General features: G+C 45.8%; 2 protein-coding genes across 2 annotated transcripts; both read left to right on the forward strand.

Moving 5' to 3' along the window:
* The first annotated feature begins 724 nt into the window (after positions 1-724).
* Positions 725-4496, forward strand: LOC106551343 (uncharacterized). The gene is made up of 2 exons (XM_087705499.1): positions 725-1666; positions 3055-4496. The coding sequence occupies exons 1-2, from the start codon at positions 1589-1591 to the stop codon at positions 3238-3240; spliced, it is 264 nt and encodes an 87-aa protein (XP_087561625.1). The 5' UTR covers positions 725-1588; the 3' UTR covers positions 3241-4496.
* Positions 4497-5145: 649 nt separating this feature from the next.
* DIABLO (diablo IAP-binding mitochondrial protein) lies at positions 5146-11769 on the forward strand. Its single transcript, XM_087705500.1, has 6 exons — positions 5146-5284; positions 7951-8071; positions 8507-8638; positions 9623-9733; positions 9914-10010; positions 11068-11769. Exons 1-6 carry the CDS (start codon positions 5232-5234, stop codon positions 11280-11282), a joined length of 729 nt encoding a protein of 242 aa, XP_087561626.1. The 5' UTR covers positions 5146-5231; the 3' UTR covers positions 11283-11769.
* Positions 11770-12323: the final 554 nt, after the last annotated feature.

Consider the following 12323-nt stretch of genomic DNA (forward strand, 5'->3'; position numbering starts at 1 on the left):
GGTGGCATACAAGATCAATAAAACTAAAACTAAACTAAACTAAACAAACACATAAAAATTTGGTTATAATTGCAAAAGCAAAGTGCCAAACTGCCTGAAATGCCTTATGCCATTTTCTTCCCTTCCAATCCTCTCTCCCCCCGCCCGGTGTTATTTTCAGCACCTGAATTGTGAATTTTGCCTTACAATTTAATACATTTACGTGGGATGTTCAAATTGCCGAGAGAGAAAATGGTACCCAAGTCAGAGACATCTGCACAATGTCACCCAAGGACTTGGCCATGTGGCCATGGTTTCCACGGATGGGAACATCCGATTTAATTTTCAGTCTGTTGCTGGGATTAGAGCCCAGTGATCATTTCTACACACACACACACAGATACACACAGACTCATAAACAACTGGTTGAGCAAAACCCAAGCCCCAAATGATGCGAGATTTAAAGCAGACGTTGAATTTGAAAACGTGCTGTTTTTAGCACTCTGTTGTGGCCCAACAGGAGCCGTTGGAGCTGCCACCAGACTCCGACAGCGAGGGGCCCTATAAGTCGGCTTTGGAGGATGTGGAGGACCCTGGACAGGGTTCCGACTCCGAGCAGGGCGCAGAGAGGCTGGTTGGCCACCAGGAGGCGCCTGAGCCTTGGACCAGTGGGGAGGAGACAAGGGAGAGTGAGCCGGACATCAGCAGTGAGTTGTTCCTGGATGCCCGGCACTGAAGAGCTAATAGGCGTCAGGAACAGTTGCGCAAGTACAGGGGGTAATTGCACTCAGCTGGTGGTCATTAGGCTCCTCTCCAGACTATAAAAGGACTGCTTGTGCGCACGCCCCTCTTGCAGAAGTCAACGCAGGATTGAATGTTGGAGAACATTATTGTGAGCCTGGCAGGCTAGATTGCTGCCACAGCTTATCTATGTTGGATTGCTGCTCAAGCTTGTCTGTGCCGGTTTGCTGCCAAGGACCTGTCTGTCTGTTAATTAAATGCCGTAACTTATCTTTGGCTCGGAGTGTGTGTTGGTGTGGGACGAGGGGGGTCAGAACACGCTCTCTGTGTATATTTAACTCTCGTCATAATTTGCTTTTGTGTTGAACAACCCCACACATCTTTTAACAAGCAGGGTGTACGTGTTTTCGGTAAGATTTCAGCTCAGCATGTGAATCTCCCTCCCTTTCACCGTAAACGTTATCATTGCAACAGTGGGGAGAAAGTTACTCTCACATTCTCAGCAACGGATCCTTAGATTTATACTACCCATTGGCTAGACAGAAAAAACCTAGTTTGGAAAAGGAGAAAAATCCAGTAGTATCTTAAAGGATGATAAACTTACGACACTGTGTGTTTTTGCACTCGTGTATTTCGTCAGGGGAAGTACTGGAAGTATCCTTTTAAAAAAAAACACCCCTTTCCTCATTATTTCCATTCTATTTTCATTTCTAAAAAGCCTCGGGATATTTTTTTCCTCCCTGTGCAGGGAAGAACAAAGAAAGTCTCTGTATCCCGTTGCAGAATTTCTCTCTGACCACACCTCTTGTTAGTTCTCCGCTCGTCTGGCGTGTTATATATAGGGAGCACCCTTCTGCTGCCTCTTCAGATGAAGTCCAGCCACTTCCAGAAGCCGCACGCTGAAGAAAAAACCCCACGAGAAGGATCCTTCACCCTCCAAAAAACGGTGAGCAATTTATCCGCATTGAAATATAATTTGCTCTGATTTTTTTAAAAAATAATTTTATAGAAGAGGTTACGGCATTTTAACGATTAAAAGGCTAATCTTACGCAAAATAACGTTCACTGATCCGAACATGCACTGTGACTGAAAAAAACAGACATTTGGGGGATTTTAAGGAAATTCTCGGAAAGTCCTTTTTAAAAAGGAAATACATTGTAGATGTTAAATGCTTAAAAAGTTAACACGTTTGCTACACCTTGCAATGTCTTAAGCTTTTGAAAAAATGGGGAAATAGGAGATTTGAACATGTACTCAGTCCTACGTATTCTGAGTGATGGATAAATGTTTAGTTGCTAAAAGTTAAGCAACAAAGCTGCTTTTTAATTGTTTTGCGTTTCTTCTTATTAAAATGGTTTGCTGGCTTTCTAATGTGTACCTTGTTGGGAAGAGAAAAATAATAGTCTCAATTAGCAGGGGCTTCATTTCCCACCCACCCACCCACCTTTGGGACTAAAGTGAGATTAATTACTAGCTGTCCTTTCAGGTTTTTTTTCCCCTTGTAAAAGGGAAAAAAAATCAGTATAATTAACATGCTCAGAGCAAAATATTTCAAATCTGTGTAAAGATAACAGCATTATCTTTTGTTAGATCCCTGGCTGCATATTTCTAAAAATGGGGGGATTAAAAACGGACTTTTTATAAAGTTTAGGCACTATCGAATTATTACAGAGAGATTGCAGCCATTTCGAGGGGCAGATTGATTTTAAAGCTGCTCCCTCCCCTATTTTTGGGGGGGTGGGGGGACGGAAAGATGGCGAACTATTTGTAGAATAACCGCTAAACCAGAAACATTATTTTCCGGGCAGCCCATCCATTAGATGCAATTATAACATTAAATATTAAAGTAGGTTCCCTCTGGAAGAATTGACTGCTTTGATGACTGGGTTTGGTTGGGAATAATGGATATATTAGCTATATATCTTGAGGCTCTGGAGCTGCACTGACCTATCAGGCTGGTAAAATGAGGACCCAGACTGTGGGGGCAATTTGCTGACTCAATTTGCTAAAAATCTGTAAACCGCTTAGGGCTGAAAGCCCTATGAAGCGGTATATAAGTCTAACTGCTATTGCTAACTGCTATAAATGTGGCAAGGAAGGTCGTAACATGGGGCAAAGCTCACTTGGCGAACGTCTCGCTTAACGACAGAAATGCTGGGCTCCGTTGTGGCCTTACGTCGAGGATCCAAGACAGAACTAGGCCGTATAGTTCTGCCTACGATCCTCTGCTTTAAATCCCTGTTGTAGATCACGAAGCAGCTTCCATTCGGGTGGCCTCTTTCATTCTGTCGTTCTCTTCTTCCCCTCCTTCCTTCCTTCTTTCCCTCTCCCAGATCCAAGCTGTTCTCATGCCGTTTTCCCCACCACCTTTGAAATCCAGGATGGGGCAGGAATCCTTCACTCTCCATTTCCTGAAGGTCCTGAAGGAACTCCTGGCTTTCGTGCTGTTCAGTTACACCGTCCTGTTCGGAGCACTGTTGCTGGCTGGCTGGACGACTTATTTCCTCGTGCTAAAGTGACGCCGCGTTCTGTCTGGAGCTCTGGAGACCTCGGCTGAACAAATTAGCCCTTTCCTCTTGCAGTATTTTGCCAGACTTTTAATTTCGTTTCCTGGCCATCTCGGCGCTTTTTAAAGGAACCACTTGGTTTCCGGCCTTAAGGTTTCATTTTTAAAATCTTATTTCTCGAGTATCAGAATCTCGGGGAGTTACGAAACCGCTTCCTCTCTCTCCAGTCCAATTTTTTTTCTTTTTTATAATCTCGTGGGAATATCCGTGTTAAAAGCTGGCAAGTTGCAACCTGCCGTTTATTTCCTGATATTGTTTAAACGCTTCGATGCCGACTTTTTTCCCTCGCTTCGTTTGAAGTCTGCAATTAACTCCCGATCTTCACTTTTGAATTGTTTTTTACATGAGGTTTTTATATATTTCCGATGTCAGACAGCTTCCTCTTCCAAAAAAAAAATAGCTCAATAAAATTATTTGCAGGTCCACGGTTGTCTTATGTTAAATGCTTAAAAAGTTAACACATTTGCTACACCTTGCAATGTCTTAAGCTTTTGAAAAAATGGGGAAATAGGAGATTTGAACATGTACACAGTCCTACGTATTCTGAGTGATCGATAAATGTTTAGTTGGTAAAAGTTAAGCAACAAAGCTGCTTTTTAATTGTTGTACGTTTCTTATTATTAAAATTTAACATACGCTTTAACTCCAATCCTTTATGTAAGACATAATTTCTCCAAATTTAACATACGCTTCCTCCAAATTTAACATACGATTTAACTCCAATCCTTTATGTAAGACAAACGTATGCTTTACAAATACGGATATTTTGTCTGAAGCTGAGCCTGAATGCTTCAGCCTCTCTCCAAGGGAAATTAACTGCCCAATAATTGAGTTATTGGAGGGTTTCTGGCTCAAGACTGAAAGGTTTAGCAGAGATTCCCAATCTACTTGCTGACTTGATGAACATCAATGCAGGTTTTGGTTGGTGTCAAAATGCCTGTTTGAAATATGTGAATGTATGTGTAACATCCTAGGATTCAGAAGAGTTTTAATTCTGACCTCCGTATCAATTTAATGATTTAAAGATAGTTTTATCAGCTGCAAAGATATACACTAATTAGATCTTGCAAGCCAATCAAAAATGTAACGAGCGAAATGCCCTGGACGCCTCGGACAGAGCCGAGGTGCAAATGCCCTCGGACAGAGCCGAGGTGGCACAGTGGTTAAATGCAGCACTGCAGGCTACTTCAGCTGACTGCTAGTTCAGCAGTTCGGCAGTTCAAATCTCACCGGCTCAGGGTTGACTCAGCCTTCCATTCTTCCGAGGTGGGTAAAATGAGGACCCGGATTGTTGTTGGGGGCAATATGCTGACTCTGTAAACCGCTTAGAGAGGGCTGAAAGCCCTATGAAGCAGTATATAAGTCTAACTATTGCTATTGCTTATATTGGAATGTACAAACAGTAAATATAATTATAGAAATCAATTATAGAAATAAAAAATAATTATTAAAAGCAATTTTAAAACCTTCTTGACAATTCGCTTTTTTTATGATGTTCACTGCTTAACTCCTTTGAAAAGTTGGACATTTTTATTTTGGGGTTAAGAGGAGCAAATTAGTAACATTAAAACTATTGCATTAAACTTATCAAGACACTGGTGAAGGGGCGCATGCGCTCTCCAATAAACCACACGACCTCAGGGCGCGTGCGCGAATCTGACGCTCTGGATCTCGCTGACTATGATGCAAGGCCTTCGCTTTCCATTGGCAGTTGAAGGAAAGTCGTTCCGTCCTAGAGCGGAAAAGAAATGAAACGGTGACGTCACCATAAATAAAGCGGGCGCGGTCAGAAAGAGGAGGAGCCAGGAAAGGAAAACTCGGAATGACGTAATGGTAGGCACGTAGAGCAGGAGGGCCAAACTGTCTCTCCGACAATCTGGGCGTCGGAAGAAGACGTCATTTCCTGCGCGCTTTGTTGCCATTGAGAGAGAAAGAGGGCGAAGATGGCGTCGGCGAGGAGCCGTTGGCTGTGGCGCTGCTGCCGCGCCTTTTTCGGGTACTTCTCGCGGCTTCCCTTTCTTCCCTCCGCTTCCCCGAGCTCCGAGGCCGAGGGGCCTCCGGGGAGGCCGAGGATCTTCTTCCCTGGGAGCTCCGGGTCCTTTTCAGCCTCCCTTGGGCGCTGCTTAACTCGGGCCTCTCCGGGTTGGGAGGGGTCCCGAGGCACCTTGGACCTCCGTTCCCATCATCCGCAGCCAAATCTCGCGTGGGTTTTCTATTAGAGTGGCTGGGCGTCCTCCCAGGGGGGGCGGTTGGCTCTGGGTGCAAAAGTCGCTTGCGGGAGAATTGGGCACGTCCAGCCTGATGAAGAGACGCCACAGCAGCCACGCCAATACCTCAGGAGGGGCTGCTGCTGCCGTGGAGCTCTCGCCTCACAATCAGCAGGCTGGGAGTTCGATCCTAGGTAGAAGCAGGTAGAAGGCCTCCTGCTTGTTTTGCTGCTCTCTTCTTTTATTGGGGTGTTTATGTTGTCCCAGAGTCACAGGGAGAAAAGGGGGGGAAAAGGTGGGTGCAGATTGATTGCTGAATGTCCATTTCAAAGTTTGATTATGTCAGATCTTCTCCATTTATTAATTAGGAAAGGAAAACCATGAGACTCCATTCGTAGAAATCAAATGTACTTTTACTAATTAAAAATGGTTAAAGAGAATGCATAGCGAAGTCTGGTTAATTAGGCGCGAAAGCGATTGATATATAGAATAGCCCATTCCCCACCCCTTGGCATCACCATCCCAGCCCAATCATAAGTCTTCCAAGTGTCAGGTGTGAGATAACTTCAAAAGGCATCACGAAGATGGAATGTCGGTGCCGCTAATCCAGGCGGGAAACACCCACGCATGTGCAGTCCGAACAGTCGATGAACTCCAGAACTTTCCTCCAGCACAATGAGTAACCCCTCCCAAATACCATGCCCTCCCTCCCCGTTTCATGGCAGCTGAAGCGACAGCAAAGCAGAAGCTGACAGATTAGGTGATTAGATGATGAGGGGACTGGAGGCCAAAACATATGAAGACCGGTTGCAGGAACTGGGGATGTCTAGTTTGATGAAAAAGAAGGACTAGAGGAGACATGATAGCTGTCTTCCGATATCTCAGGGGTTGGCACAAAGTACCCAACTAGGTAACGTCATCAGTGCTAGAAGGGAGTGAGGTTTGTAGAAAAAAAGGAGGAAGAGGAAGGATTGTGGGGTCCTTGGTGCTCTCTGAGCTTGGTGGTTTTCTTGCAGACATTTCATTACCCAACTAAGTAACATCATCAGTGCTAGAAGGGAGTGAGGTTTGTAGAAAAAAAGGAGGAAGAGGAAGGATTGTGGGGTCCTTGGTGCTCTCTAAGCTTGGTGGTTTTTTTTGCAGAAGTTTCATTACCCAACTAGGTAACATCATCAGTGCTAGAAGGGAGTGGGGAGGGAGTGAAGAGGAGGAGGAGGAGTATGGGTATGTCTAGTCTGATGAAAAGAAGGACCAGGGGAGACATGATAGCAGTCTTCCAATATCCCAGGGGTTGCCACAAAGAAGAGGGAGTCAAGCTATTCTCCAAGGCACCTGAGGGCAGGACAAGAAGCAATGGGTGGAAACTAATCAAGGAGAGAAGCAACCTAGAAATGAGGAGAAATTTCCTGAGAGTGAGAACAATTAATCAGTGGAACTCCCTGCCTCCAGAAGTTGTGAATGCCCCAACACTAGAAGTCTTTAAGAAGAGATTGAATCGCCATTTGCCCAGAATGGTGTAGAGTTTCCTGCTTGAGCAGGGGGTTGGACTAGAAGACCTCCCCTTCCAACTCTGTTATTCTATTCTATCTTGTCTCTTCCTGCCCGAAAAGGGGGTTTGATGTGGATCTCGGGGGGTGGGGGGGGTAGGGTAAAAAACTCCTCCCCCCACCCCCCTGGTTACCCACCCTATGGGGCTGGAGGAAGAAACCAGAGGCATCAACCTGGGTAAAAGTTCATGGTAAGGAGAAAGGCCTGGACCTGTTGAGACAGGCAGATTTCCTCTTTTTTTAATTTTGCTTTTTAAAACTGTGCTTTTAAACTTGTGAGTTCAACAGAAGAGAGGTGCCCCACTTTCCCAAGTGTGCCACTTGAAATGAGTTTATACCATATTTTTCAGAGTATAAGATTCACCAAGATTTTGAAGAGGCAAATTAAAAAAAAAAGTTTTTGCACTTTGCAGATGTCCCCAAAACTGTCCATTTTTCACAAAAACGGGCCTGTTTTGGGTTGTTGTTTTTTTTTTCAAAAAAGGACATGAATAGCCTTTAGGAGTCTTGTAGCATGCTCCTGGGAAGTGGGGGTGCCCCAGAGTGCTCCTGGAAGGGGGGGCAAATTAAGCAAAAAATGGCCCGTTTTCCCCTCATTTCTGCCCTCCCCAGCCCCCGGGAGCACTCTGCAAGCCTCCTAAAGGCTATGCATGGCCATTTTGGTGAAGAGGGCAGGGTTTTGGGAGGCAAAAAAATGCTGTGTTCCATGTATAAGACGCACCCAGATTTTCAGTCTCTTTTTTGAGGGGAAAAAGGTGCGTCTTATACTCCGAAAAATACAGTAAGGCCCAGTTTTCTTACATGTTACTGCAAGGAGGCGTATTTGGGCTGTTGGCTTGTTCTCTCTCTTTTTTTTTTTTTTTTGCTCACTGCTCTTTTACTCTTTTGACGCATGTCGTTTTTTCTAGACGCAGCTTTCCACTCTTCTCCAGTGTGAGGCCGCAATTCCTGCCTGGATTGAGGGCGCCGTGGAAGAAAATGGCCACTCTGGGCTTTGGAATGACCTTGGCCGCTATTCCGATTACACAGGTAGCCCCCCTGTTTTATTCTAATGCCAGAATATGAGCTTCTCCTTAGGTTTAGGTAAATCTGCCACTATATTCGCTATAATCAACAGCCAAGTTGTTTGCAGTAGTTTACCTGAAATTATGCAGTTAAAATGTATATTAATCTGTCACTTAATCTTAGCCAAGCGGGTTAAAAAGCAATAAGGGCCCCCAAATTTATTGTGATTTATTTTACTAAAGTTGCTCTCTATATTTTCCCAGCAAAACCTTTCTATTTCTTGTGTTCTTATGTCTCCAGTTGATCTGTAGGGACACAAGTTTCCAGTTATATAACAGTTCCTAGGTGGTTGGGTTTTTTTTTCCTTTTCAATGACAACACACATTATTATTTCCTTTTCTGCCACTTTTGAAAAGTCATTCTGCCTTTGAAAAACAGCATATAATGTTTGTCTTTCAGAAACATGATCCGGGATCTCTAAGCAATGAAGCCTTGATCCGAAGAGCTATCTCTCTAGTAACCGACAGCACCGGGACACTCCTTAATCAAACCACTTACGCATTAATTGATGCTCTAACAGAATATACAACGGTGAGACACTGCCTTCCGGATGCCCCATCTGGCGGTGTGGTGCCGGTACAACCAGAGGTGGTATTCAGCAGGATCTGGCCAGTTCTGGAGAATCGGTAGCGGAAATTTTTAGTAGTTCGGAGAACCTGTAAATACCACCTCTGACTGGGTTCCACCACAAAACCGCGTTCGACTAAAGGGCGCTCGACGAAACCGCGTAGCTGTCATCACAGCGCGACAGCGCAGAGAAAAAAGCACGCTGTAAACGCTAACCCTAAAATTAACACCTAATCCTAAACCTAACCCTAAACCTAACCCTTACCTTAAGTTGAATCGGCTTGCTTTCAAAGCGCTATTTAAAGCGCCCTTCTTTCTCTGCGCTCGCTGTTGTCGCCCTGTTGATGACGTCAGCGACACGGTTTAATCGGGCGCGCTTTAGTCAAGCGCGGTTTTGTCGTGCCACGCTCTGACTGACCATCTATTCTCTGCCTCCTGAGTCCCAGATGATTGGGTGGAAATGGGGATTTTGCAGGAACCTTCCCCTGGAGTGGGGTGGGAATGAAGATTTTACAGTATCCTTCCCAAGTCATGCCACAGCCACAGAGCCGGTAGTAAACATTTTTTTAATCCCACCACTAAGTACGACTGTATGTTAACTCCCTCTAGGAAAGAAAGTTGGTTCCAAAAAGTGGCCTATAATTACCAAATCTAAAGTAAATGTTAAATTCTAGACAAGCACAACTGCAACAAGAGCCGAGGTGGCGCAGTGGTTAGGGTGCAGTACTGAAGGCCACTTCAGCTGACTGCTATCTGCAGTTCGGCGGTTCAAATCTCACCGGCTCAAGGTTGACTCAGCCTTCCATCCTTCCGAGGTGGGTGAAATGAGGACCCGGATTGTGTGGGGGCGATATGCTGACTCTGTAAACCGCTTAGAGAGGGCTGAAAGCCCTATGAAGCGGTATATAAGTCTAACTGCTATTGCTAACAGGCTGGGCTTATTTACAGGCAGTCTACACACTGGTGTCCCTGTACCAAAAATACACGCATCTCCTGGGGAAAATGAATTCCAAAGAGGAGGATGCCGTTTGGCAAGTGATCATCGGGGCCCGAGTGGAGGTAAGCAACCTGATCTGGTGTTTTTTTTGTCCTTCAGGGGCTCAGGAGGGTTCCGTGTACGAACCCAAGAGGGTCAAATCCTTGGTAGTATCTGGTGGGTGACCATGACTAAGGAACCTCAGATAAGAATGATCTGGAAGGTGCGCCAGATTTAATTGTTTTAATCCTGGCTTTGTTCAGATGACATCGAAGCAGCAGGAATATCTCAAATTAGAATCCAGGTGGATGACCGCCCTGCGGCTATCAGAGATGGCTGCAGAAGCAGCGTATCAGTCAGGTGAGATGAGCAAGCCTCTTACTCCCACCCTCTCCTTCAAATACCTTTTTTTAAATTTTTCCACCTGTTGAAAAAATGTTTTAGCAAGAAATGTTATATTTCACTGAACAGTCTCCGGAAGAGTGGAACTGCACTGAAGTCATTTAAATCCCTTCAGACATTCAGAATATACCTTTAACATTTCGCTAACTCCTAAAAGCATATTTGTTGTTAGTTGCGAAGTCGTGTCTGACCCATCGCGATCCTCCAGGCCTTCCTGTCCTCTCCCATCCTCTGGAGTCCATTTAAGCTCATGCTGACTGCTTCGGTGACTCCATCCAGCCACCTCCTTCTCTGCCATCCCCTTCTTCTTCTTTTGCCCTCCATCCTTCCCAGCATGAGGCTCTTCTCCAGGGAGTCCTTCCTCCTTCTCATCAGGTGGCCAAAGTCTTTGAGTTTCCTCTTCAGGATCTGGCCTTCTGAAGAGCAGCCAGGGTTGATCTCCTCTAGGACTGACCGGTTGGATGGCCTTGCATTCCAAGGGACTCAATGCAGGGGTCTTCTCCAGCACCAGAGTTCAAAGGCCTCCATTCTTTGGCTTCCTCCCTTCTCATCAGGTGACCAAAGTCTTTGAGTTTCCTCTTTAGGATCTGGCCTTCTGAAGAGCAGTCAGGGTTGATCTCCTCTAGGACTGACCAGTTGGATTGCCTTGCAGTCCAAAGGACTCGCAGGAGTCTTCTCCAGCATATTAGGAACCCCCATTGCCCTGGTGGTCTTGAGGATGAACTCGTGTGTGATATAAAGGTTGTGTGTGTGTGTGTTCATTTTAAAATGCACGCCCAACAAACCCCCTAATGGAGAAACGAGGGCTTCAAGACCAATCTAGCTTTGCTACCCAGAGAAGTGTACCTATTGTGGGTTAAATCCAGAGGTAGAGCTGTGAGTCCACTTGCATCAGTGGGAGTGGTTAATCCTAATCCCATTAGCTTTAGTAAGTCTATCGTGGCTGGATTCCAATCCTCGTGGGTTGAGTTTACCATAATCTGAGCACAAACGCAGCCCAACCGTCTCTTTTCAGGGGCTGACCAGGCCTCCGTGTCGGCCCACAACCACATCCAGCTAGTGAAGACCCAGGTCCAGGAAGCCCGGCACCTCTCCCAGAAGGCCGAAACCAAGCTAGCCGAGGCTCAGACGGAGGAGCTCCTGAAGCTGAAGGAAGAGGAACCTTTGCTAGCCAACTCCCGGCAGGCCGTCAGCGACGAAACAGACGACGCTTACCTCCGTGAAGATTGAAGGTTGCTCGCACGGACATGACGATCCTGCTTGGCGGGAAGGAACGTCACGGAGAGCGGGGGATTAGATGCCCCTCTCTGGCTCCCCCAGCCTGGTTGACCTTCAGCTTTGAGCTGCGGGGTGTTCTGTTGCGTGTCTGTTTAAATTCACAGCTATGCAAACGCGAAATAATCTACCAAGGCGTGATTTTGTTTTGTTTTTTCTGGTGCTTTTGAGGGCCGATGTGAAGACGATCCATGCGCCCACCAGAATCTATAGAGATAATCGCACAGGGTAATCACTTAAGGGCTGTGTCTTGTGTTGCCTTGCGCTGGTGTTGAGAAGGACGAAGGCTCTACCTGAGATTTCAGAAATTAGTTGTGGGGGAAATTTTAACCGTTTGGAGCCGAAGTGTCGTTTTTGTGTGTTGTTGTTTTTCTAGTGATGTACTCGGGGTCATTCTTCCCCCGAACCGAATTTTTAAAATAAAAAAATCCAAGGAACAGAATTTGACTCCTTTGTGGTAACGGGAGGGCACAAAGTGCTCCGGAAGCCAAAGGGAGTCACCTCGGACAAACGTCCTCTCTTAAAGCAGCCACATGGTGGCGCAATGGTTAGGGTGCAGTACTGCAGGCCATTTCAGCTGACTGTTATCTGCAGTTCGGCGGTTCAAATCTCACCGGCTCAGGGTTGACTCAGCCTTCCATCCTTCCGAGGTGGGTGAAATGAGGACCCGGATTTTTGTTGGGGGCGATATGCTGACTCTGTAAACCACTTAGAGAGGGCTGGAAGCCCTATGAAGCGGTATATAAGTCTAACTGCTATTGCTATTGCTATTCAAACCGGGAGCTGCGTGGAATGGATGTCAACAATAGACCACATTTGGAGAGAGGACGCATCTCTCTAATTGTTTTATTGGCTTTTTCTGAGGAGACCAGGTTTCAGAACCACTTTAGCCGGGTTGAGTTTGGGTTGAGCTACAATGGGGGCATCTGCTTGTAGTTTGAACTCTTCCATACGTTTGTCGTTTTAATTTATGCAGCGAACTTATGCGGTCACCCA

The sequence above is a fragment of the Thamnophis sirtalis genome, unplaced genomic scaffold (genome assembly GCF_051295495.1).
Source record: "Thamnophis sirtalis isolate CommonGarterSnake01/CBP01778 unplaced genomic scaffold, rThaSir2_p1.2 scaffold_2, whole genome shotgun sequence".
Taxonomy (NCBI): domain Eukaryota; kingdom Metazoa; phylum Chordata; class Lepidosauria; order Squamata; family Natricidae; genus Thamnophis; species Thamnophis sirtalis.